The sequence below is a fragment of the Eubalaena glacialis genome, chromosome 3, assembly GCF_028564815.1.
Source record: "Eubalaena glacialis isolate mEubGla1 chromosome 3, mEubGla1.1.hap2.+ XY, whole genome shotgun sequence".
Classification (NCBI taxonomy): domain Eukaryota; kingdom Metazoa; phylum Chordata; class Mammalia; order Artiodactyla; family Balaenidae; genus Eubalaena; species Eubalaena glacialis.
The window spans coordinates 24,693,552-24,717,692 of NC_083718.1; the positions used below are offsets into that span (position 1 = coordinate 24,693,552).

The 24,141-nt window shown below is 53.1% G+C and overlaps 1 protein-coding gene across 1 annotated transcript in view; it reads right to left on the reverse strand.

Moving 5' to 3' along the window:
• Positions 1–24,141, reverse strand: part of ITPKB (inositol-trisphosphate 3-kinase B) — a 96,619-nt gene that overhangs the window by 12,911 nt on the left and 59,567 nt on the right. The window contains exons 3-4 of the mRNA XM_061187356.1: positions 1,867–1,966; positions 321–534 (exon numbers count right to left, since the gene is read on the reverse strand). Coding sequence (XP_061043339.1) covers positions 321–534; positions 1,867–1,966 — 314 coding nt within the window. The remainder of the gene's footprint in view (positions 1–320; positions 535–1,866; positions 1,967–24,141) is intronic.

Sequence of the window (24,141 nt, forward strand, 5' to 3'; positions counted from 1 at the left end):
TCTGCCCTCTCCCTGGGGAGGCTCCGCATCCACCAGGTCCCCTTTCTGGTCCCACCAGCTACCGGCTCCCGTCCCCTCCCCCGCCGGCCCCTGGCTCGCCAGAGAAGGGAAGGGGCCATCCTGGGCAAAGCCAGCACATATGTGAGATGACCAGAGCAGGGTCCAACCAGACCCCTGGCCCCGCCTCGCCCACATGAGGCCTCAGGGACAGCCCAGAAAGCCCGGCCTCCTGGAAGCCTGGAATGCCGTGCCTGGTATCTGCCGCCCGGCCAGCTGGGGGCTGAGGGGCGGGTGTGCCCCGTCTGAGGAGCCTGGCTCACCGGACGCCCATCTTGCAGTCCATCACGCACGGCGAGTCGAAGTCGGCCAGCAGGTCGTCCATCTGGTTGTAGCGCTCCCCGTCCTTCACCACGTCCCCGTGGTAGGCCGGCACGTAGGGTTTCAGCACGTCGGCCATCAGCCGGTCCAGGCAGCGCTGCTCCGACTCACAGTGCTTCTTCAGAATCCTGCCATTGGCAGCCGCCTTGAAGCTCCCTGCAGAGCAAGGTGGGAGGAGGCCCTGGGTCCCCAGCCTGAGCCCTCCTCGCTGTGACCCCCGCCCCTGCCAGACACGCCCTCCGTCACAGGGCCCGGGCCTCTCGGGGATGCTGTGGAGCTTGCCAAGCACGGGGCTGAAGGTGTGCCCAGGTCCCCACTGGTGGACCAAGCCCTTTAAGCGGAGTGGGTGCAAGTCCCCCCACCCCCCGCCATGCCCTGACGGCAACTCTGGGCTGGTTCCCCGACTTCCCAGACCCCAGGCTCCTCCTCTGAAGATGGAAGTACACCAGTGCTCACCGCTGGAGGGTGAGGAAGGCGAAGTGAGAGGTCTGCGCCAGGACCTATTCACCCCTCTCTGTGTGACTACCACCCCCCAACCCCACCGTCAACCCTGCTTCCCAGCCATGAAAGTGTCTCCGGTCTCAGTGGAGGAGAAGCCCTGATAGAACTGGATTTAGCGCCAGGAGAGGGAGACCGGCTGAGAAGCAGCGGTCCAAGGCTCTGCCCGCATGGGCGGTGCTCCTTCTGAGCCACACCCTCAGGTAAGTATTGAGGAAGGGTGTCCATCCACCTGCCTTGGGGTCTGGGCCAACGTGGTTAAGGGTGTAAAAAAAAAATGTCAGACCCTGTGCTGGCCTGAAGTCCACGGGCAGCCACTGAATTGTCCCCTGAGGACGATGCCCACCAAAGGACCACCATGAGTGGGTTAGACAGCTCTAGACATCCTCCCCTGTCACTGAGGGGCCACCTGGAGACCTCATGGCTAGCCCAGGGCGTGGCCACTGCAGCCAGTACTCCACTACGTCTTAACACTCTTGGGGCGACCTGCCTGCCTCTCCCACCAGCTACGAGCTCCTTTGGGGCAGACACTATATCTGCATACGTATTGTCACCCAGAGGAGCACCTTGATGAGGGCATACAACAGGCACTCAGGGAAGCACTTAGCTTTGTCTCTTTGTCCCAGGTGACAAATGGCAGGCAAGCTATAAAGACTGATGACTTCATCTGTTTTATTGAGTTAAAATGGTAGAGAGATTGAAAGAAAGAGATTGAAAGAGACAGAGAGACTGAGGGGGGAAAGTGTGTGATTTGTGAAGAGGTGGCACAGACTATGGAGAGGGCGGGTGTCCATGTGCATTTTCGAGGCAGTGTTAAGGCCCGTCTCTCAAGTACGCCTGCGACTGCAGACCACGAAGTCTCTCGGGGAGCACCTGTTCAGATGCTTCATCCCCGGGAGCATCCAGGGCCAGGCCCGTCCCCCACACGCGCTGGACGCCTCCCCAGAGAGCTGGACATCCTGTCAGAAAGTCCGGGAGAGCTGTGGCTACCTGCGTGTCCTGCCAGCTGGATCCAGGGGTACTTCTTCTTGAAGGACATGACAAAGGGAGACCAATGCACCATGTTTTTTATTTTCCTCCATGATTTGCTCTAGAAACAAGCAAACGAAAAGCTCTACATTAGAAACAGAACTACTGCTTTCCAGTTAGGATGAATTCAAAACCAGGGAACCCGCTGCCTGTGGCACAGGACAAGAGGTGAGTGCCAGGCCCACGGCGCAGGCAGCTCTGAGGACTTCACCTCCATCAACTACGTGGCATGCATCTATGGGCTTTGCCCCATTCTACAAACAGGCTGAGTAAAACACCCAGAATCAAGGCGACAAGGATCTGACAGGCTCTGGGAACAGAGGAAGGGAGGAGGGACAGAGTGTTCTCCATCCAGGGCTGACCCCATCCCACGCCACTCCCCCATCAGGGGACAACTAAACCCACACTGCCTTTCTTTGTGCCCCCTCTCAGTTTCCTCATCTGTCTAGTGAGGGATAGACAGCTGGTCCCCCATGCTCTTTGGATCAGTGGACACTCTAGGACTCTGGAAAATGACCTCTTGCATCCCAACAGCAAGGGCCCCTCAGAGGAAGACTAGAGAGGCCACGATCACCCAGCTGCAGCGTGTCACCTCCTACTGCATTTGCAGATGCGGTGCCAGCAGAGGCACCTCTTGCCTGTGAGAGGTTTGAGGAGACTTTAAAGGGAACTCCCCGGGGACAGCAGTGCCTCCAAGGCTTTGGTGCACACAGGGGTGAGCCAGCCCGCAGGACTCTCTCTCCACTGCACTTCTCCTTCTCAAGACATTTCTTAAGTAAAAACTCTGTGTGTGTGTGTGTAGGAGGGGCTCCTTGGGCAGAAAGGAGAACTAACGTTTATTGAGCACCTTATTTTATTTTCACAGCAAGCATGCAAGGTGATCATTGTTATTTCCATTTGCAGAACCCAAGCCTCAGACAAGTAAGTGATAAAGCAGCATTTAAACCTTCACCTATATGACTACTTTAAAGAAAATCCTTTTAATCCCCAGCTATACACATTTCTCTCTATAAAAATATCCCTAAGTTACTTTAATAAGACCGGGCTGTAGACATGAAGATCAAGTGTCCCCAGACTCGAGCCCCTGAAGGGAGTGATGAGAAGTGAAGCATTTCAAGCTCCTGAGAAGCGGATCCCTGACCAGCAAAACCACAGACAGTAAACCCCCAAGGCTCTGCGCTGGGAAGGAGGAGCTGGGAATTCTACAGAAGAGGGAGGTGAGGAGTGGTCCTGCCTGGACAGTGGACCCCTGGAGAGGCGGTTCCTCATTCTCTGTCCTGCAGCGTCCGCTAGCAGCCACACTGAGGTTGCTGGACTGACTCCAGCTGCTGGAGCCCAAGGTTAAATCAGTCTCCTTTGTTTTTTTTTCTCTGGTGAGACTCAGCTGCTTCTGTCATCAAGGTTTCAAGTTAAAATCTGTTTAAGGAGAAGAATTCTTCCCTACCGAACCTGGCAATGTTTACCCCACCCCAGAAACCCTCACTCTACCGCCAAGACCTAGTCTAAAGCGAGGGCAGCGCTCTGCCAGGCCATGTGACAAAGGGCCGGCCTCACCGACAAGGGTGTTTTTTCTAGATCCTTCTGATGGAGATCTCCGAAGAAGGCTAAGGAAAGCCAGCGTTTCTTATCCAAGTACCCAGAAGGCTGCACAAACACTCAGGACAGACAATGCATGAGGGCAGCAATGGGAAAACCTAATTACATGAGATGACCAACAAGTGATGGTTTGTTCCACCCACGGGGAAGACGTCTAGGTGGGTCCAGAAGAAACGTGCACAGCTCTCACCACCTGCTGGTCACACCCCTGCAATAGAGCTCAGAGGGGACGAGGGTCTGACGGGTTCAGAGTGGGGTGGGAGGAGGGGGAGGGCAGAGTGTTCTCCATCCAGGGCGGACCCCATCCCATGCCACTCCCCCATCAGGGGACCACTAAACCCACACTGCCTTTCTTCATGCCCCCTTCTCAGGGCCTCAGCTTCCTCATCTGTCTAGTGAGGGATGGATAACTGGTCCCCCCCACGCTCTTTGGATCAGTGGACACTCTAGGACTCTGAAAAATGACCTCTCGCATCCCAACAGCAAGGGCCCCTCAGAGGAAGTCTAGAGAGGCCACGATCACCCAGCTGCAGCGTGTCACCTCCTACTGCATTTGCAGATGCAGTGCCAGCAGAGGACCCAGGGAGGATGTGTCCCGCTGCCGGGGTCGGGGGCCTGCAAAGATTGATGCCTGCCGGGAAGGAAGGTCATCACAGAGGCTGACCCCACAGACACAGGCTGGGGGCACACTCAAGGGAGCAGGAGAAGACTACTGCAGGCAGCGGGGCCTGTGGGAACAGAGGTCCGGGACTGGGCTTTGGAGCAGTTGGGCCGGATGTGCTGGGAATGGGAGCCAGAAGCAGTGGCTGATAAGGGTGAGAGGGCGAGGCCGGCTCTGCACGCCGGGCCGAGACGCTTGGACTTCGGGGAGTGTGGTGTTGGGGAGGCAGGCTGCCCTGGGCCTGAGTCCTGGCTCCGTCCGCTCCTCACTGAGTGACCTGGGACAAGTTCCTGACCCTCCCCTTGAGGCCCTATTATCTTCCCTGTAAAATGGGAATAACACATACATTCCTTTGAGCCCGGGAGGTAAAGCCATTAGAAGTTCACGGGCACAGGGGTGTTTGTGGAAGAGTCTTAGTGGTCTGAGTTCAAGGAGGGGTGTCCCTGAAGTCATCCCAGGAACAGTCAGGCCGGAGCCAAGCGGAGGTGTTGCCATAGTTACTCAAGAATAAAGGTCACGGAGCCTGGGGCTGGACCAAACCCACCCTGTCAGGATGCAGCTCTCCGGGGATCCACGGGGACACACTGGGCAGTGGGCCTGGGACCCGGGAGGCAGGAGGGAAAAGAGCTGGGTGAGAATAGCCAGGTTCGAGTCCAGCAGGGGCATCTGAGCTGCGAAACCTCTAGTTCCCGGACCCCTCTTCAGGGGTCCAAAAAGGAGAGGGGTGCTCCAGGGCGGGGTCCTCTGATGGCTCGCGGGACCCAAGAGCCTCCCCACACGGCTGAGCTCTGAGTAAATGGGGCATTTTTCCGCGTAGCTTCCTCTTTCCCACACCTCCTCCACAAGGGAGCATTTCTTCAACATGAAAATTGGGCCCCATATGGCCAAGGCCTGAGCGTCCCCCCGCTTCCAAGGTGGAATATTCCACTGGGGCGGGTTTGCACACCACAGGATTTCTCGACTGTGCTGGCAGCAGCAAGCAGGGGATTTTCCTGTGGTTTTTAAATAGCAGCACCAAGGCAGTGCCTAGAGTCGCGGCCAAACATTAAACAGAAAAGCAGGTCCAGGAAAAGCCCAGGAAAGAAGGCGGCAGGGTGACCACCGCCCCTACCCCCGGCCCATGGGAGTAGAGAGAAACATCAGGGCAGGAGATTACAGAGAATCGATTCCCTTACGATGCCCGGGAGACCACAGCACCCATTTAGGAACCACCAACTCTAGGCAGAAGCCGCTTCCAGGTGGTGGGTCCCGGAGGGTCAGCTGGGCTAACAGTCTCCCGGCAAGCCCCTCGCTGGAGGAAGACACAGTCCTCAGAAAGGGATGCCAGGCCTCTTCCCCACCCAAGACAGCCGACGAGGCAAGAAAGGAGGGCAGCGCAACAACCTGGAAGAATTCCATCCAGAGGAATTGATCACCTTTTCTCTCCTGGGAGAGTCTCAATAGCCTCAGTCACTTCTCTGCAATCGGACTACAGTCCCAGATCTCGAATTTAACAAGCTGAGCTTTGTCAGACACACAGGCAGCTCTCAAATGCCTTGAACACGGTGTGGCGAAGGGCACCTGGTCCCTCCCCCTCGGCAGCGCTGGTTGCCAGCTGATTTCACTGGCCCCGTCCCTCCATCACCTCCCAATCACCAGGGTCATCTGGACACCCTCTGCTGACCCCTCCTGGAACGCCCCCCAGAGCTCCACATGCCTGACAGGCCCCCTGGCCTCTCTGGGTGGCGGGGTCCTCCTGTGTAAATCTGAGGAGTCAGCTAGCTGACTCCGCCAAGCTCTACTCTGGCACGCTACTTACACGCAGATCTGATGGATAAAATGGCCTACCTAATGGATAAACTGGGGTGTTCTTCCTAAGTCTGCTGGGCAAGACAGAGCAAAGGGAATGGCTCTTAGAAACTCCCTGCAAGCTGGCATCAGTTGTCATCTCACCGGCAGGGCTCTTTTCCCTAGATGTGCAACAGGACGGACGGCCAGCCTCCCTCAGCACTGGGCCTGGCGTGAGCGTTCATGACTCGTCACTTATGGGCTCTCACTATGTGACAGGAGCGGGACCGGGCTCCTTATGGCCTCATTTCTCATCTTCAAACAACCTGGTGGTAGATAGGATTATTTTCTCTGTAAGATGAAGAATCTTACAAGCTGAGTTGCTTCCCCAAAGTCATTCCATTCTCCTCCCTGCCAGTAGGTGCCAGATCACCCTGGGAACCTCAAACCGATTCACCAACTGCTGTGCCTATCAACAAGCAGGGGCCCTTCCAGCCCAGAGCACGCTGGGCAAGGTGATGGGGACAGAAGATTGGGCAGGGAGGACAAGGAGATTTCTTCAAGGAGGTTCCCCTGGGCAGCCAGGGAGGTGGGCTGGCAGGACAGTGCTCCGGGGTAGGGGGTCTTCTGGCTGCTTCTTCAGCAGAGGAGCCCAGAGCCTTTGGGAGAGGCTCCACAGCTGGCCATCAAAACCCCAGATAGGTCTCATTCTGGGGCTGGGCAGGTGCCACTTCCAGCTTAGCTACCAGGTGACACAAGGCTCTCCCATGAGTCAGATCAGACCAGCTAATCGCTCCTAGACTGTGGCTGGAATTTTACACTTGGGATGTTCTTGGGCGGCACTTCAAGGGAAAGGCAAGCCCCACAAAGCTGATTGCCTCTTGAGCAGGGAAGGAGCCACAGGGTGGGCTGACGACACACAGCTCTCACCTTGATTCTGTGCTGGGTGTAAGCCAACTGCAGACCAGAAGTGAGGTTTTTCAGGTAACACCTCAGGTTTATGGGCTTGGATGACCCAGCTCCACAAATCCCTAGATGACTGCACTCCTGGGTTAAATAAGCACTGATTTTGGTTTCACTCTGTTTTCTACTTGAGTGCAGGGCAGGGCCTTCTGCTGATGTTTGTTACAGCCCTGACTTCGCTCTGTAAGAGGTGGGGTCATGTTCTCTACTTTGGCTGCACAGGAAAAGGTAGGGCCCTAATTCACTCAGAGAAGTTCAGAAGGATCAGGAAATAGCCAGACCTGAGGAGTGGAGGTTGGTCCTTTAAGACTCAGAGTGGCTGGAGACGTCTGGTGCTCTGAAACTTCTCTGGGCAGTTCCCTCCCTTCATACCTGACTTGACAGGAGCTAAAATATTCAGAGAATGTGGAGAGGGATTTGTAGCAGGAGAAAAAGCCTAGTAACAACAAAACCCCAACCCTCTTCAAGCTTGAGGTGACAGAGTCACCTGGAAAGGGAGTTTCAGAACCTGGCCAACCCCAGCTGAGCCCTCTCCAGCCACTGGTGCCTTTGGAAGGCTCGGGGCTCTCACTTTTCCCTCCTCCTCTTTGCCCAAAGACTTCTGGCCTCACAGCAGATGTGCATCTACTCCCTAACGGCCGATACCAATGTGTGGCGACCTCTCCACTCAGCACGCAGAGCCTCAGAGCGCTCAGGCAGCCCTGGCGAGGAAGGCAGCTCCTCATCCCTCTGGCCTGGACTCACCCAGAGCCCTTGAGAGCCCAGCGCGGAAACGGTCCACTGGCCAGTGGGGCCCAAGGGAGGAAGCCTGGGCAGCGTCTCTGATTCTGTGTTTATCTAAACCAGACTCCAAGCCTCCCAGGGATGCTAATGGCTCCTGCGTAAACGCCACCCTCTGGCTGGTTCCCCCAGCCAGTCATCCGCCTCGTGCCGCAGGGAACACTGCCTTATATAAAAGGGCTAAGTGGATGACCTCAAAGGCAGGCCTTTGTCTTCCATCACACAGGCAAAAAGGACTGGTGGAGATGAGGAGGAGGAGGAAGAGGAGGAAGGCGGGGAAGCAGGGACCCAGAGCCGAGGCTGGGGGCTGAGGGGGCCTCTAGCCACCCCACTCACAGGACGCTTTAGCTGTCATCAGGATCAGCTGCATGACATGCACGGCCCAGAAGGGGCAGTGACATGGGGGCCAGCTGTTCCTTTGCTGGAGGACTGCCTCACATGCCCTAGGATGTCTGCAGCCCTAGTTCTCCTCCCCCATCCACACACGGAGGTATTTGCAGTTCAGCAAACACATGTTCTCTCAGGCCCATGAGATTCTGCAGGCGACTCCTGGCTCGCTGCATGTACCCCTCCTCACCCACCCTCAGGCACCGCAAGGGTGACACCTTCCGCCACCAGGGATTTTTCGCAAGCACGGGCGCAGAGGCAAAGGACTCCGCTAACCCCCTAGGCAGCTCAGAGACCCCGGAGGCCCTTCCTCTGCTGGAGCCGTCCCTCCTGGGTGCTCCCACAGTGCCCGGGGCACGCCTGCACCCCAGCTCTCCTCTGGGCGAGTGTACCCTCCCGACAGCCAGGACCCCCAGCACCTGGCTCCACCAGATCCTTGGCAACCCCCTGCCGCGGGTCCTGGAGAGGCCACCACAGCCAGTCAGCTAGGCCTGCAGGCTGAGCCAAGCCCCGCCCGGCTCAGGAGGACGGAGACCAAATTCAACATCACCCGATGGGAACCTGGTCAGAGCCTCTCGGAGTAAGCTGAAGTTTCCAGGGTGCTGCGGGCTCTGCTCCCCTCTTGTCGGCCCCAGCAGTGCTTGCACTGCCTCCTGTCTGGAGAAGCAGGCCTGAAGACAGCTCCCCACAATCCCACTTTACCCAAGGCAGCCGGCCCTTCCTGCAGCTTCCCTTCCCGCTGGCTTTGCCAGGCTTGCCGCTGTTTCTGCCCTGCAAACTCAGGCTGAAGCGACGCACTCTTCCCCTCCGTCTCGAGTGTGTTTACAATCCTCTGCCTCTGAGGCAGGCCACAGCATTGGATTTTGTTTCCAGAAGACAGCACACGACCCAGGCTTTGGAGCTAGAACGATCCCTTGCTCTGCCATCTCCTGGCTGCAGCTGTGAGCAAGGCTTTGAACCTCTCCGACCTCAACGTTCTCACCTGTAAACTGGGCACGATAACATCACACTTGCCCTGATGCACACTCTACCTGATCAGCTCTGAGAGAACTGATAAGGTGGTACACATGTACACGGGTGCTCTGTATACCGTCATTGGACAGGTGAACCTTAGATGTTCACTTTGTTTGTACTTCTGTGTCTGTTTTTTGTTTGTTTGTTTGTTTTAATTGAAACAGTTTTCTCCTCCAAGGCATAGGAGACTGGCAAAAATCCGCTGGGCACTTCCAGAGGGTCAATCATTGCCGGTGGCAAGAAGATGAGCTAATTGTGTGGTTAATTGCTTACAAAGCTTCCCATTGGATGTTCATGGCAACTAGGAACACACAGGGCGGCTCCTGGGGCCTCGAGCTCTGTGACTCAGGGAGAGCAGAGTCGACCGGCGTCCAGGTGCCTCGACTCCAGTTTCTGGTTCAGAAGGTCAGTAAAGTTGCTAAAAGGAGAAAGAAGAGTTCCCCAAAGAACGCCATTTCACACATGTGGAACTCTGCTAGGCACCAGCGAAGAACATAATAGATAGTGAGACTGCTGAACGGATTTCATTTTACACAGAGGGTTTACACACTCTTCTTAACCCCTTTCCCATCTGAGCTGTTCCCCCAATATTCTACTCTTTCCTCCAGTACTTCCCTTTTTATTTAAATAGTTAGATCACTTGCCAAACTTTTATTTTTAGATAATTATAAAGAGTATCCTTTTTTTTGAGTGAAAGAGATGAAGGGAAATCTCTAAAATATCAGAAAAGGGAAATTATCTCTGGACCCTATGACTCTCCAAAGCAATATTGCCAGAATCCTTTGCCTTGCTGCACATGTGTGCATGTGTATATGATGCCTGTGCATATGTGCTGGTTAGTGGTGATAACCTGGCTTGTCCGGGGAAAGAGGCAGAGAAATCACATATTAAATGCCTAACATGTTGCTAGGTACTATTCTAATATTTCATGTAATCCTCACTCACAGCACTGATACTTATCTACATTCTGCAAATGATGAAACATGTTCAGAGAGGTTAAGTAACTTGCTCAAGGTCACACAGCTTCCTGGTTTGCTCCGAGGATTTTGTTTTGTTTCAGCCAATAGGGTAACTGGGCCCCCATCGTCTCTCCTCCAGTTAAAAAATAGCCTCAGATAAACAGCAAGTGCTTTGTCAAAAGAGTGACCTTGCAGATGGGGCAGGCCTGAATAATGACCCGCCTTGCCCTCCTTTCCAAGTGGTTCCCAGAACAGCCTCACTGACACCCACTTTGGGAAGACACATTAACAAAGGGCTGAAAGTGGGTGAAGACGCCCCTGCCCGGGAAGGTTCATTCTGTGTCAGTGCCTTTGTTCTGGCCTTGCAGAAGTCTGAGCAAAAGGCATTGAGTTGTCCATGTTTGGAAAAAATGCTTTTTTCTTCCTTCTTTTCTTCTTTTGGTCTTTCTAAAAAAGCAGTTTGGGTTTCCCTAGTGATCGTTCTTTCCTTCGCTGGGGAAAAGCCTGTGCTTCTCCCAGGAGGCAGAGCCAAGGCAAGCCAACTTTGTTCATTGTATTCGCCCTGGCAGGGCCCTCCTGTGACGGCAGCTGGGTGCAAGCCCAGGCAGGTAGGGGCCCCTGGCTCAATAGCTCCGTCCTGGAGGCCTGGTTAGAAACCTGGCTGGGGCCAGACCCACCCCTGCCAAAGTGAGCTGGGAGCCTGGAGCGGAGAAGGGAAGGCCTTTCAAAACCAAGACACCAAGGGTAGGAGAAACAAAGCCCAAGGACTTGGCAGGGCAGGTAGCTCTGGCTAAAAATAAGAATCTGGATTTTAAGACTAACCGTCTTTCCCCTTAAACAAACAAGGAAACTCCCCTAAAAACTGAATGCAGAAACACTCTTTGAGAAAGACCTGAGTAATGTTGAATTTCATCCCTACCTCTCTCCCCACCCCACATGGTGTTCCCACAAGATGAGTGGTTCAGAGTCTACGGCTGGCACAGCGTTTCCTCACCTGTCCTGCAGGGAACCCACCCACAGGTGGTCGGAATCACGCTGAGGGCAGTGGGGTGGGCGATGTACCTCCCACAGCATCAGTGGCAGCTCTAGGGCAGGAGAATGAGGACGGCGGGCCCTCACCAGCCCCTGCAGGCCTGGACCCCTTGGCTACTGAGGGCGTGAGAAGCAGGAACCAGCTCTGTGTTCTCAGGGTGGGTGCTCCGTCCTCTCCACTCCTGGTCGGGTCAGAGGGCTGCTCTGCTCCGGGTTTGGAGCGTAGGACCCGGTCAGGGCCCAGAGCTCCTGTTGAAAAACGGGAGCTCCTGATGCAAGTGTTCAGCTCGGGCTGGCCCTCCCTGAGCGTTACCACCTTGGTCGGTGAACTCCCAGCAGCACATTCTGGCCAAAGCCAGGAAAACCCTGAGCGGCTGCCTAGCTGCCCTCTCCTGAGCAGCTGCCTTCTTCCTGTCGCAACCAGAGGCCCAGTTTCTGGGACAAGGGTAGCACCCAGATCGGCACACAGGGGTCCATCCCTCATTGCCATTCTCCCTCCCCTACCATCATTCAGAATCCCTGCCTGAGGAGTCCGCCCAGGCCCAGCTGGCCCGACTGGCCACCAAGAGTTCCCTGACTACCTACAGGCGGGATCAAGGCCCCACCAGGGACAGAGGGCCGCCCCAGACACCTGCCCACCCTCCTCTCCTACGCGCACGTTCTCGGACACCCTCTCTGATCCTGCAGGGCTGGCCACCTTCTTGTCCCATGCCTTCCCCACCTCTAGGTCCCCGCTCACGCAGGTGCTCTGCCTGCAGTGTTCTCCCCCCTCCTTTCCTTTATCCACATCCCACCTGTCCCCACAGCTGATGGTGCTGGAGTCCGTGAGCTGGCCCTACCTTCTCCATAAAGACCAGCCACAGGCCATTCCAAGAATCCTCCTCCTTAGCAGGATAGGTTTTGAGAGCTTCATGATTCTTGTGTCCTGTGCTGTGTCTCCCATCAGAGGGTAAGCTTCTGGAGAACCGGAATTTGCCCTAACACTTCTGGACGCGCCCCCAGGCTGGACACACAGTGGGAGTATGATACTACCAGCTGCGTGACCGATGAGAAAATTTTACAGGTGCATCACACGGCAGGGGCTCAGGCCCTGCTACGTGCCATCTCCTAGAAGTTGAAATACACCTCAACCAGCTCATACCTCTTCATGCTCACATGCTCAAGCTTGGATCTTTCCAGAGAGATCTCCAGGGGGAATACTTGGGGGAATTTCCTGTCCAATCTGCCTGGGGTTCACTACACACCACCAGGCTCCAGGACAGCGGGCCCCGGCCCCAGGGGCCTTTTCACATGCACACATGAGGGTCACTCTTTCACTCTGGTTAGTCAATCCAGCAAAGAAAGCACTTCTCCCAATGACTGTTCCAGATCCACCCTCCTTCCCTCTTCCTAACTTTACAGGAGCTGGCAACAAAGGGGCTCACAGTCTTGCCAAACCAGCGTTTTTTTTGGTTACCAAGGAATGGAGGTATCCTTCACCCAAAATGGAAATGTTCCAAACACTCCCTACCAGGAAGGCCCAGCAAATGCTCCATCTCTGATCTAGAAGGTCACAGACTTGGCTCCTCCTTCCTCCTCCCTCCTGGACTTCATCCTCTTAAGAACTAAAAATAATGGAGCGCTAGAAAAAAGAGGCGAGAGAGGGGAAGCAGTTGAAAGCAAAGGAAATGCTTTGGTGCACAGGGGCCTAGCCTACCTCTCACACCAGGAGCCTGCTGGGGCCGCTGGAGCAGAGGCTGGGGGGAGCCAACAATTGCAGGAAACAGGGAGTGGCCAGGGGGCTGAGGAAGAGCCCTGGGGGATGGGGAATGGCAGCCTCTAGCAGCTGACTTCCTAACGGACAAAGCTCAGAGGACAGAAAGGCTCAGCCTTTCCTCTGGGAAAGGGCATCCAGAGCCCTGCCCAGCTGGTGGAGGCGGCCCCTGCGACACACACCAGGTCCCTTCCCTCCCTTCGCTTCGTCCACCCCTCCCCAGAGATTTTATTTTTACTTTGGTTAAAATGCAAAAAACAAGGCCGAGTTACAGAGGGTGGAAATTTACTGAAGGTCTTTACTGGTCAACAGACAATTGGCACTGAAGGCCTGGGACGGCTGAGTACCCCCAGTGCCCCTCCTGGGCGACTTCCTCACAGGGGCCAGTCATGACACCCCCAAGCCCCAACACAGCTCCTCCAGCTCAATCCCTCCTTCTCAGCTCCCAAGACGTAAGGCCAGGCGGGCAGTGGGGTGGAGCCAATAGCATGTGGGCTGTTCTAGTAATAAATAGGTGATATGTCTCGACTGTTTTCTAGAGCCAGACACAATGCCAAGTGCTTGATAAGTATTATGTATGCATGATACAAATATCTCAACCTGTCACACAGGTCATCTCATTAGCCCATTTTACAGATGGGGACACTGAGGCACAGAGCGATTAAGCAACTTGTCCAAGGTTCTACACATGGTAAGTGGCAAAGCCAAGATTTGAACCCAGGCAGTCTGGCTCCAGGGTCCAAGCTCTCCATCACTCTGCTAGGCTGCCTCATTGGTCATTTGTAACATGTAAACTTATAGCCGGATAAACCTAGGTTTAGATCCTGTTATTCTTGGCTGGTGGTATTAGGCAAGTTACCAAACCTCTCTGAGTTTCAGTTTCCTCCTTATCTGTAAAATGGGAATACCACCTACCCTACAAACCTCTCATGTGTCCAGTCTGGTCTGTAAGCCCCCTGAGGGCATGAGACTGTCTGTGGGATGAAACACACAGGAGGGGACTCTGCGTTGGCTCAGCAGAATTAGCAGCAGGGTCTGATCACCTCCTCCTCTATCCCAGCCCTGGCCTTCAGGGGCCACTTTTCCAAGAGGAAAGGGCAGAGGGTGAAGGCCACAGATGGCAGGCAGTCCCCAGTAACAAGCCGATTCCTCGCCATGAAATGAACCCTGGAGGAGCTGGGGGCTGGCCTTAAACAGAGACTTTCTGGAAGTCCAGAACGCCCAGGAGCCCTTCTAGGATGGGTGTGAGAGGCAGCACATAAGGAGGCGGCCTCGCACGGAAGCCACCAGCGGTCCTTCTGTTTCCTGCAGACCCTCCCCTCCCACTGCCCCAGTCCACCCCATGGACCCAAAGTCTGAAGGAAGTAACTCTGCCTGTTCCTAGGGAGGCTCAACCCAGCAACAGGACCCATGGGCTCTGACAGGTGGCCCATGTGGAAACAGACTGCTTCATCCCATGCTGGAAGATGACATTTAAATTAAGCCAGCAATCTGAAAGGAAGTTTTCTGCAAAAAGAATCAGAAAAGTCTTCTTCTCTGCCCCCCGCTCTTACAAGCACAGCCCTGCTTATGGAAACAAGCTTCTCCTGTGTTAGGAGCTCCTGTATTTTCTCCGAGATTCCCTGAGATTGAAAATCTTCTGGTTGTAAATTTGAGAACCTAAGGATCCTACTGTGTACATAGTAGAAGGGACAAGATTTCCTCAATCTCCAGCTTGCTGAAAGTTTACTTCTCTAGGCTAAGAACATTCACAGACAAAATACTACCTTTTAAGTAGTTTCGGAGGACCCAGAAAGCACTTGTAAGGGATTTGGTAAGGGGCTTACTCTGGACTAACTCCAAAGTCAGACTTGGGGGGAACTCCCACCAAAGGAATTTCTAACAAGGAAACTTTTCAGGAAGAGCATGAATACCACATGAGAACAAATCATGTGCAGTATCAAATATTTAGCTATATTTAGAAAATATTTCCCAGCAAGACATACTGGTGCAATTCATATTTCTGACAGATTACACTGATTTGCCTGTGGCTAAACGGCGCTCAGCAAATGGGAAGGCAGACTCGCAGAGGCTCAGAAACCCAGCTGCTGCAGCCCTGCCCACCAGAGGCTGAGGTACAGCTCTGACACCGGCTCTGAGTCACCCGGCCTCCCTCTCCCGACCAGGGCTGTTCGGGGCACAGGCCTGTCTCAGTGAGGCGGTCATGCATCTGTTCATGTGTAGACTGCTGGAGGCCAAAAAGACACACCAGTGAACCCCCAAGTATGAGCAAGACTCGTCAGCTCTCAGAGCGCAGCTGTGAGATGACCCCGGGGGGGTCATCCTGACATCCGTGTCGGTATGTGTGATTTTCATAAACAGATTGACTCACCGCCTGTCCCCGTGCATCTCTGTCAGCTGGGGCCCCGAGTGCTTACTTAGCACTTTCCTGTGTAGCAGGAGCCTCCCGGGGCCCTGAGAAACAGGCAGCGGACTCACCTCTCATTCCCTGAGCAGCAGGGGCCAACGGGCTCAGCCAGGCTTGGGTCCCAATCAGGGGACAGACCTGGAGCTCCTGCCCCAACCCCTATCCCTGGCAGCCTGCATGCCCAACTGCAAGGGGGTCTCCCACACCCTGGAAGCAAGGACACCCCATCACTGTTTCCATCACTTTTTGGCTTTAGGCTACAATGCATTAACATTCATTTTATATTGAGGTATTTTACAGCAGCTCTTGGGGTAATTACACGGGGACGGACCTTCACAGCACTGTGGTGGGGATCTCCTGTGTTAGAGATGGGCAAAGCCGACTTCCGCTGCAGTCTCTCCTGTCCTCTCCCTCGGATTTAAAGAGAAGCTAACCCACAGCCCAGCATCAGCACCTGCATATGGATGGTACCTTTTCTATCTCAGGTACACACCATCCTCTACCTCAAAGCTTGACCCACAGAAGTCCCCCTCTTGCCTGTGCAGCTTACGGAAGGCTTCTGGTTCTCTTAGACGTGTTTCATCCCCTTCCTACTGAGTTAGAGGAAGTGAAACGTTATTGAGAGATGCGAGCAGGTTGTCTGGAAAATGTATTCTGGAATGGGAGGGGCTGAGGAAGGGGCTTAATGACTGAGGGTCCTTCCGGCCAGTGGCCCTGAACCAAAGGAACTGGAGAGACCCTTTGGAGGACTGGGCTGCTCAAGACAGACTGGGTTTAGGTGTCACCAAGCTCCGGGCCTCTGGGCACAGGGAAAAGGCAGGAGCTGAGTGAGCGCTTTGTCTGCCAATCCGTGACAAGTGCAAACCTTCTTTGCGATGTCCACCTGCCATGTGCTGGGAGACCGGCAGCTAAGCTGGGAGCCCGGACGAGACGTGAGAGCTGCCCTCCTGGGTGAACAGAGCCGCAGGGACTCTGTCCCAGACAGAGGGACACTCCGGAGTCTCACAATGACCGTGGCCCTGTCGCAGGCTCCGCCCGCACCCCTGGGTCTCTGGGGACGGCCCACATTTAGGAACTGTAAGATCACTTCTAGGGAACAGAACCAGCTGGCTGATTTATTCCCCTCAACTTTCAATGCTATTATTAGGGCACATCTGTCTCTGAATGAGGTCACCAAGGAAAAACCCAAATGAAGAAAATATTTTCAAGCCATCGTCATTTCAATCTTTGGAAAAGGAAGTGAGGCGATAAACCTCCAAAGAACCCCAGAATTCAGGGTGACCCAAGAGGAAAATGGAAAGTATTTGCCCTGGGAATGCAGGCGGCTGAGCTGTGTACACGGTGCTTGGCCAGCATGACGCGGATGGGCTGGCAGCTCCTGGGACCGTTTCCTCTTCCCTTGCTTCCCAAGCTCAGTTCTCCCCTGCCCTTCGCCAGGGAAGTCAGTCAGTGGAGCTCCCCCTCAACCCTGAATCAGACCCAGAGGAAAGCCACTTAGTGACCAGTGATGCAGGGCTGAGTTTCCGGCCAGTGGCCAGCAGACTTATTTTCTTTGGCAACAATTTTTGTTGTTGTTCTAAATTAGTTGCCAACATTTAAAAATCGGGACATTTCACACAAACATCCAGATCTCCAGCGTTCTTTGAAATACTGGGCCCACATTCCCGGTAGCGACCGTCTGTGGGCTGCACCTGAACTGCACACCTTGAGACGGGCCTTCCGCCCCCTGTCACCAGGCCCTGTTCATATGCATCACCTGTCCGGCCCCCGACGGCATTCGAGGACAGACGAAGGGGACGGAGTGCCAAGGACGGCCTTAGGACCCCAACTGGTCGTAAGCAGGCCACTCACTGCCATGTAACATGGACAAGTCACCTCCTTCCCTGAGCTTCTGTCTCTCCATCTGCAGACAGTGCTCAGAACCTCCCCGCCTCTCAGACTGTAGGGAGGATGACGTGGGGAAACAAGAGGAGTGCCTTGAACACCTGCCCACCCCACAGGCCAGGTGAGATGGCCGTTTAGGTCTAAAGGATAAAATAAAACACTCAAAGAAAGTTGGCCTCTATGATTGGATTAGTAGCCGGGGAGGGGGAGACAAGAGGTGGCTCAGTAGTTGCTTACAGGAGCTGAAATAGAACCGGGGACTTCTGAACCCCCCAACCAGGCCCCGCCTGCTCACCGGAGAGGTGGGACATCACTCAGTCACGGCTGAACAGAACAGGCTCTGATGGGCCTCGAGTCAGTTAGAGCAGAATTTAGAACTGGGGGTGCCTGGCCCTTGGGATTGCCAGCTGTGGCCCAGCCTTGGAGAGGTGACACTCGCCATGGCATCTGCAGCGGGTCAGGAGGAAGCCTCACGTCCTGGCTATGAAACTTAACACTCAAATGCTAGGGGAAAACCAGAGGGTCCCATGACCTCTGAGTATTTCACAGGACAGTCGCCACGCCAGAGCCAAAGCCCCTGCCCCATCCTCTCTCTTCCCCCAAACCTGCTGAAAATAAGAACGAAATGACAGACTCGACGGTAGAGGGCTAGCCACCCAGGGGCTTCTCCCAGACGAGGAGAGGTTTCAGTGGTAAATGCACTGGTCCCACCTCCATCCTTTAGTCCTCCCAAAGGCAACGCACGAGGGAAGGCTGGGGAGAGAGTGACTGAAACGAGAAGAGCAGGGAGCACGGGATGGGATCCCATGGCATGTGGGATGGGATCAGCGATGGGCCACCCAATCAGGGCGTCTCCCAAAAAGCCAGAGGCGCTCAGAGGGCGGAGCCCAAGTGCTCACTGCTCCTGGCATTACCAGCTCCTTCCCAGAGCATCCGGAGGGTAGGAGCCCCACTGCTTGTCCTCACCCCCAACCGGTTTCCTGGTGGCTGGGGGCTCTAGGGACTCTGGGCACAGTCCTGCTCCAATGCCCGGCCTTGTAGCTCCCGCCCAGCAGGCCTGATGGAACTATGAAGATCACAACGTATGTGGGGGACCCTGGAATCTCCCCTCAGGGGAGCTAAGGAGACTCTGGTACTGTGTTTCCAGGACATCCAGGAGATCGCCAAAGGCCCCCGATTCTACCTCCCTGACACCTCTCCCGTCCCTACCCGCGTCACCCCTTGCTCCTCCCATCTCTCCTGGATTAGATAGCCTTCCCAGTTCTCCAGGTGTGCCCTCCTGCAGGCCCCTCTCCACACCTCTGCCTTGGAGATCTTTCTAAAATGTAAAGCTCATCACAGCAATTCCAGCAGACCCCTCCCTGCTTTAAACCTTCATTCAATAGCTTCCCCAAAGCCTTCAGGACAAAGACCAAACTCCTTCAGATGGGCTCTCAAGAGCTCCTGCCCAGCCATGCCCCTTTACCCCCTATGCTGAAGAAAAACTGACCTATCCGCCAAGACACATCCTGCTGCTTCACGCTTCTGAGACTTTTGTGCTATTCCCTCTGGCTGGAGAGCCCTCCCCTAACCTGCCCAGAGAGTTCTCCTCCATTCTATCAAACCATGCTCACTTATCACCTCCTCCTTGCCCTTCCCCAGACCCCACTTCCCCTTGCCCAGCGTATGAAAAAGCTCATTGCTTCCTCCTCTGCAGAACTGCTCCTTCATACCCTGTACATGCATTCGCCGCTCCTTTTAGAGTGTATTCAAATCACCTGATTGTACCCCGGCTGTCGCCCCCACTACAGAGAGCCATCCTTGAGGGCAGCGAACAGCTGAACCCCTAGGCCCTAGCACACTACTTTCCCAGGGTCAGGAAGCAATAAGTGCCTGTTACACTAAACTGCTGGGAGCCCCCTAGACTCAGAGCCTGGTTGGGAAGGCAGGAGGGAGACTTGCCCGGAATCCCCAGCCCTCACTAAGGAGTCTGGCTGAAGGCTGGGGGTTCCTAAACCAGGAAGGGGAGCCTCACACTCACGCAGAGGTCAAGAAGCAGAGGCAGCAGCCTCTGAGGCCTGCACGAGGTCCCGCCACCAGGGCCAGCCCCTCAGGGAGAGCCCCAGAGCCCAGAGCCAGGCAGCTGTCCCTGGGTGGGCCCCCAGGCCTCCCCGCTGTCAGAGGCTGCTCCTGGCCTGCGCACAACACACTGTGGGTCAGCTTCCTCCCTCAGACCTAGGGCAGGGCCACCTGGGGACTAGGACACACAAGGAAGGCAGATCCCCCAAAGGCACCTTGTGTGATGCTCTGACCATTGGAGCAAGAAGCAGCCAGAGTTCAGGCCACACTGTGCAGGTCCATCACCGCAGAGAATGCCCAGAGGGAAGGGACCTGCCCAGATCACAAGCTCAGCAGAGAAGAATCCAGGTCTCTCCGTACCCAGGCCAAAGCTGGTTCCACAAGTATGTCTGTCACCTCTCTTTGTCAGCCCTCCTCTCCAGAAGGGTCTATCCTTACTGAGAGCAAACAGTCCAGCTGTGCTCTCTCCACTACTAATCCCCTGCCCCCCACCAAACACACAGTTTTTATTTACTGCCATGATCATATACACAAAATTCAGTAAGAGAAAAGTTTCACTGTCTGCAGTTCTTTTCTGGCCATTTTCACTATTTGTTTTCTCTCTTAATTATCACTGAAAATAACTCTGTCATACAGAAGAGAGGAGTGTTAAAAAAATCATCCATGCCAGGTGCCAAATATGATAGATATGCCACTGATTCAGCTTCCTGACAAGAAGGTTTCAAGAGGAGAGCAAAAGGTGAGGCTTTGGCAAGGGAGAACCGAGCCAAGATCACCAAGGCCTGGACTGCCAGGCTAATGAACTTGGACTAGAGTCTCTAGGGAAATAGGTAGAAATGACGGAGGAAATTAACAAGAGCTTTGACTATCCAAACTGTAAGACTTCCAAGTATCAAAGGCAAAGAAACCCCCAAATCAAAATAAAAGTCAAATAAACTGGAAAAAATATTTTACAAAATACATTATGGTGGAAGGGTTAACACATCTGTACATAAAGAGCTCAAAGAAATGGGTGAAAAAAACCTCTTAGATGCCAACAGATAACTTGGCAACATACACAAAATTCAACAAACACATAATGAAAATAACAATATACAATTTCCCTATTAAATTAGCAAAAAAACAGAAAAATAATCAATACAGGTGATTGTGAGGAGGAGGACGCCATGGAAGTCTGCTGGAGACACCCCAAGTGCACAGGACCCTTGGGGAAACCAGCCCTCGAATATGTTTCAAAGGCGATAGAAATTTCTGAACTTTTCATTAATTATTTTCCCTCTGGAAATCTCCTTAAGGAAATACTCTAAAATATGGAAAAAATTACAAGCACAGAGATGTTAATTAGGCCATTGTTTATTTAACAATAGCATTGAAAATAACCCAAGATCCAACAATAGAGGAATGATTAAATAAATTAGGGGTCTGTCCTTGGGATTTATCATTCGGTCCTGAACAATAAGACTTAGAAGGAAACATGGAAAATTTGGTAAAATGTTAAGTGGGGGCGAAAGCAGAAGAGACTGTGAAGAATGTACATATTTAAAAGGCCAGGAGGGGGAAATTCCCTGGCGGTCCAGTGGTTAGGACTCTGCGCTCTCACTGCTGAGGGCATGGGTTCGATCTCTGGTTGGGGAACTAAGATCCCACAAGCCGCGTGGTGTGGCCAAAAATAAAAAAAACAAAAACAAACAAAAAAAGGCCAGGAATTAATATACCAATTTATATGAATAGGTGCATTAGTAAGCACTTCTGCATATTAAATTTATACTGACTTCCATAAACTTATTTAACCCTTTGCTCTGATTTCTTAGCTATTTATTACATTCTATTGCACTACATATGTTTGTAAGCATCCTCAGACCTTTTTAAATTAAGATGGAATATAAAGTAACCAATTAATAATCAACAGAAGCAATAGATTTAGTTAAGATTTTAGGGTTATGATGATAGTATGGTTATAGGCCCTTTTGCTTTATTTTTTAAATGTCTGCGTGTGGTTAGTCTGCTTTGGACACAGCAAAGCCCCTCCCTTCCAAGTAGAAAAAGGCATAAATATATAAATAGTACATCATATAAATACATACACAGTACCTTGGATGGCAGCAAGTGTTTTGAAGAAAGAGAACGGGAGGTGGAGGAAAGGGTATGGCCGAGGGCAGGGGGAGGCTGTGCCATCTGGGCTGGGCGCTGAGGGAAGCCCTTCCTGCAGGAGGTGAGGGGCTGAGCCCTGCACACCTCCTGGTCCTGGCCAAGGGAACAGCCAAGTACAGAGGCCTGAGACAGGGCGTGCTGGGCAGGTTCAAAGGCCAGCAAGAGCAACAGAGTGGCCGAATGGAGTGAGCAAAGGGGTCGTGGAATGAAACCAGGTTCGCTCAGGCAGAGCTCTTCAGGCTGCACTGAGGATCTTGGATTTTATGTGAGTGAGACAGGAAGGCACTGGAGGGTTTCGGGAGAGGAGTGTCAAAATCAGGCTCACTCAGCCTGTGAAGAGCAGACCTGGGGAATAGAAAGCAGGGCAGAGAAGCGAGATCAGTTTTGAGGCTGCTGTAATAGTCCAGGTAAGAGAGGAAGATAGACTTTTAAGAAAACCAACAGCTCTCTGCTTTGGACCATGACTGTTGGTCTCTGGGTGTGAGAGCACAGCTCCTTAACATGCCCACTCTAGCCTGGAGGCGAGATCCCTGTTCAAAGTAGGTGCTTCCAAAGACCTTGGGATCCTGACAACAGGGAAGTGGGAAGGAATCCTGTGCCAGAGATAAGAGCCTGTCTGTGGGCAGGTGAGGGGTGCTGCCCTGGGTGGGCCTCGGTGGGAGGTGAAGCCTGGAAGGAATTCCACGTTTGATTAGGGGTGCAATAATCTCACTCCAGACTGCAGCTCCTAAGAGAGGTGTGAACTTGGGCAGACAAACAGGAAGTAGGTCCCAGGTACAGAGTCTGCACTCGGTTTCTGTCCCCCAATTCCAGTGATGAGAAATCCCCACCACGTTCAGAACACTGGCCCTTCCTAACCAGAACCCTGCTTCTGACAAGTGGAGAACATGCTTTAAACTGTACCAAGTGTAACGACAAGACTCTTCTTCTAGATATTCCCATTTTTTAAAAAAGGGATGCATTGGAGAAATTGTGGAAACAGGTTCAGTCTTGCTCAGGAGTGGAGATGATGTGAGGAAGGCCAACACAGAGGCCTCGGTCAGTCTAAACACAAGCACAGCAACCGGGGGCGGTACTAGTAACCAGTTCGGCCAACACCTGACCCGTAGCCAGAGTCTCAACTCCTACCTATCAGGGGATCCTCCTAAATTCTCTAGACATATGGAAATATTTGATAGGTCTTCTGGAGCCTGTAGAGTACAGAGTATAGCATAGCTATAGATGGATACATAATACACACCATATACATTAGATATATACGTCATATATTTTTGTTTCTTGGCCTTTCAGCTTTATTATCTATCTGCACAAAGTGGGAAACGTTACAAGCCTGTGTGCAATTTAAGTTTCTGTATCCGGACTGTCCTGCAACCCGGCCAGGGTTGCAGGAAGCTCCTTCTCGTTCTGCCAAGAGATCTCTCCCAGATAGGCTCGGAGATCTGCTCTTTTATTGTTCTATTTAATAACGCGTAAAGATTAAGCACAAACACACAAAGAGTGGCTTTACTTTTTTCCGCCTCCTTTGGCTCAGTTACTGCATAATTGGAGGACAGAGTCAGGAAGTTTTACAGCCCATACATGCCTCAAACTCCTCCACTTCCTGGTCAATCTCAGTTGCCACCCTCCAAAGTCAGGGGTGATCAGGGTGATCTACATCATAAGCATTTTCTGGTGATGGGATTTCACGGTCTTCAAGGCTCTAAGAAAGACTGGGGTGGGTTCAGAAGTTCTTGTAACCCCAAACCACCAATTACAATTTTTTTTTCAGTATTAAAGTACTTTAAAAATATCTAAAATCAACAGTCTCTCTTCAGACATTTTACTCATCCTTTACTGACCCTTTCCTTATATTCCCCACACCCTTTTAATTTCTCTAGAATCCCTATTTGCTTCCTTTTCATCATTACCTAACCACCAAGTCCTGCTCTGCTCCCTTTGCCACTTTCAAAAGAACCACTGCAGGGTCTGTTCCTTATCCTTCCTAACAACCTGACCATCGAGTCTGCGATGTGATGCAGTGTGTCCCCCTCCACCCCTGATAATTAACGGCTCCGTATTCCTACTAAGTTGCCTCCAACCCAGTGCCCTCCAAAATGAAGCAGGATGACAAAGCACCTCGGCAGACCTGCATCTGACTTGTGTGTGGATTTTCTGTGTTCCGAAAACCCTACATCAGAGGGGAAAGGGACCTATCCTTCACAGCCCTGTGTGTGTATTTAAAGACAAGAGGAAAAAAAAGGAACCCGATGAGGCTCTCAGAAGGGAATACTCTTCTGTAACTGGTGTTTACCATGTTCCACTGGGTGCTGAAGAGGAAGTGGTTACTATAACCCCAAGGGGGAAATGCTCGCTTGAAACAGGAAAATGGAACTCTTACTACTTTCCACTAGCAGCGTGCAAGAAACCGGCCACACTTGGAAACGCTTGCACAGCACTCTCCAGAGCTGAGTGTCTAAGACTCAGTCCTATTACCCTAAACCTTAAAAAGCACAGATTAGGACACAGACACAGGTCCACTTTTTTCCAGAAACATCTCAGCACTGGAAAAATTCTCACTATCACTTCCCTTACCTCTAAGCAGACAGACGGCCAGGACCCCCTGGGCAGCTGAGGGGAGGAGAAGGGGAAGAAGCCTGGAAAGCGGATTGGAAAGAACACTCAACTAAGCAAGGGTCGGAAGACCCGGGTTTAGTCCCAGCTCTGCCATTTACTAGTTGTGGAACCTTGGGCAAATTACCCAACCTCCCTGCTTCTCGGTTTCTACTTCCTCTATAAAACGGGGATATTATTGACTGCTCTGCTCACATCCTTGGCTGTTGTGAGA